General features: G+C 69.9%; 1 protein-coding gene across 1 annotated transcript; it reads left to right on the top strand.

The window, feature by feature from the left end:
- Positions 1–748: 748 nt before the first annotated feature.
- Positions 749–2,351, top strand: IER5L (immediate early response 5 like). The gene has a single exon (XM_035015647.1). The coding sequence runs from the start codon at positions 970–972 to the stop codon at positions 2,176–2,178; it is 1,209 nt and encodes a 402-aa protein (XP_034871538.1). The 5' UTR covers positions 749–969; the 3' UTR covers positions 2,179–2,351.
- Positions 2,352–2,618: the final 267 nt, after the last annotated feature.

Below are 2,618 nucleotides of genomic sequence, written 5' to 3' on the forward strand. Positions count from 1 at the left end.
CGGTGTGGCTCAGAACGCCTTCGGACCTCAGCTGGTTTCGAGGCCATAGGCTTTCTAGGGCATGGCCTCTTGAGACCAAAATTCACCATGTTTTGGGTTTTCTCGTCAGACAAATGGGGGAGGACGGCGTTTCCCCGAGTATTTCCTAAGACCCCTTGGCCAAAACGTCAAGGGAGTCAGGCCCAATATTCTCTGCGGTTGAGGTACCTCCAAACCTTTCTCCCTTGAGGGTCCCCAAGGTCAGGCCGGCGGCCCCATTAGTGTCCTGCAGAGACCTGGGCCCCGCGGGTCACCCGCGGTCGGCAGGTGAAAAAGGAGGTGCCGCGTGGCGGGGAGTGGGGAGTTGCGCGCACCTGCCGCAGGTGAGCCCAGCCGTGCGGAAGGGGGAGGAGCCGTCGCCGCCGCACTCAGGTGAGCCGACCCCCGGCTCCCAGGAGCTAGGCCGAGGGCGGCTGCGGGCTCCAACGTGGCGGCTAAGAGGCGACCCAAGGTGCACGCAGCGGCCCCAGCGGCTCCGAGTCCCGCGCCGCACGGCAGCCCCAGGAGAACATTCGAGGCAGCGGCGGCGTTGGAGGCCCGGGGTCCGTTCGGTATTTGAATAGCACAAAGGAACCGCCTTGGTCTGATTGGCTGGCCGAGTGGCCCCGGGGCGGGCAGCGCCCGTCACTCGGGAAGCTCCGGGTACTCCTATTGGCTCATGAGGTGTGGGGCGGGGCCCGGACGCCCGGCTAAATAGCTGGGGCCGGGGCCGGCCGAGGCTCATTGCTTTGGCGCCGACTGGGGAGCACGAGCCCGCGGGTGGCGCGCAGCGCATGGTGGCGGCTCCTCTCGGAGCGCAGCCGACCCGCTGACCCGGGCTCCGTTTCCCCTGCCCAGCGCGCCCCGGCGACCGGCTGGAGGCCGAAACAACAGCAGCCTTAACAGCAGCAGCGGCCGCGGCTGCTCCGCCGCCACCGTCTCCGCGGGAGCATGGAGTGCGCCCTGGACGCCCAGAGCCTGATCAGCATCTCCCTGCGCAAGATCCACAGCTCCCGGACCCAGCGCGGCGGCATCAAGCTGCACAAGAACCTCCTGGTGTCCTACGTGCTCCGCAACGCGCGCCAGCTCTACCTGAGCGAGCGCTACGCCGAGCTCTACCGGCGCCAGCAGCAGCAGCAGCAGCAGCAGCCGCCCCACCACCAGCACCAGCCGCTCGCGTACGCGGCGCCGGGCATGCCGGCCAGCGCGGCCGACTTCGGCCCGCTCCAACTTGGCGGCGGCGGGGACGCGGAGGCGCGCGAGCCGGCCGCCCGGCACCAGCTGCACCAGCTCCACCAGCTCCACCAGCTGCACCTCCAGCAGCAGCTGCACCAGCACCAGCACCCGGCGCCCAGGGGCTGCGCGGCGGCGGCCGGGGCGCCCGCGGGCGGCGCGGGGGCGCTCTCGGAGCTGCCCGGGTGCGCCGCGCTCCAGCCGCCGCACGGCGCGCCCCACCGCGGGCAGCCCTTGGAGCCGCTGCAGCCGGGTCCTGCGCCGCTGCCGCCGCCCGCGCCCGCCGCGCTCTGCCCGCGGGACCCTCGCGCCTCGGCCGCCTGCTCCGCGCCCTCCGCGCCCCCAGCGGCCGCCCCTCAGGCCGCTGCTGGCGCCTCCCCGCCCGCCTCCCCGGCCCCCGCCTCCTCCCCAGGCTTCTACCGGGGCGCGTACCCGGCCCCCTCGGACTTCGGCGTGCACTGCAGCAGCCAGACCACCGTCCTGGACCTGGACACTCACGTGGTGACCACGGTGGAGAACGGCTACTTGCACCAGGACTGCTGCGCCTCCGCCCACTGCCCCTGCTGTGGCCAGGGCGCCCCAGGACCCGGCCTGGCGTCCGCCGCCGGCTGCAAGCGCAAGTATTACCCTGGCCAGGAGGAGGACGAAGACGACGAGGAGGACGCGGGCGACCTGGGAGCCGAACCCCCCGGGGGCGCCCCGTTCGCCCCCTGCAAGCGCGCCCGCTTCGAGGACTTCTGCCCGGACTCGTCCCCGGACGCGTCCAACATCTCAAACTTGATCTCCATCTTTGGCTCGGGCTTCTCGGGGCTGGTGAGCCGACAGCCGGACTCCTCCGAGCAGCCGCCGCCGCTCAACGGGCAGCTGTGCGCCAAGCAGGCGCTCGCCAGCCTCGGCGCCTGGACTCGAGCCATTGTCGCCTTCTAGGGACCCCCGAGGGCACGGGGACCCGGGGCCCCGCGGGGCTGGGGCCAGACAAAGACTCGGCCAAGGGGCGAGAGGAGGGAGCGAACGGGCGCCTGGCCACCCGGGGCTGAGCTGGGAGCGAGCAGGGGGAGGCGGCTGATGTTTTATAAATTGTAAAATAAAAAAAAAAAAAATCTAAGATCTTGGACTTTATTTTTGCAGAGAGAAAAAGCGCCTATTTAAGTATGCTTTGTGTTTCTCCTACTCTTTTTTTTTTTTTCTTCTTCTTTTTATTGTAGTGATTGCAGTGGTGTTTAGCGAGGAGACAGCCACGTGAGGGAGGGCTGCTGCCCGGAGGAGGTGCCGGGCAGCCGGGGGCGAGGCAGGGCGCCCGGGCTGCCGGGGCGCGCCGGGCACGCAGCGCAGGAGGGCGCGGGGCCCGGGTCGCCGATTCCAATCAG

The sequence above is a fragment of the Mirounga leonina genome, unplaced genomic scaffold (assembly GCF_011800145.1).
Source record: "Mirounga leonina isolate KUSES-001 unplaced genomic scaffold, KU_Mleo_1.0 Mir_170, whole genome shotgun sequence".
NCBI lineage: Eukaryota > Metazoa > Chordata > Mammalia > Carnivora > Phocidae > Mirounga > Mirounga leonina.

Excerpts from the sequence above, each read along its gene's own strand:
- IER5L (XM_035015647.1), top strand. The coding sequence starts at position 970 with ATGGAGTGCGCCCTGGACGCCCAGAGCCTGATCAGCATCTCCCTGCGC.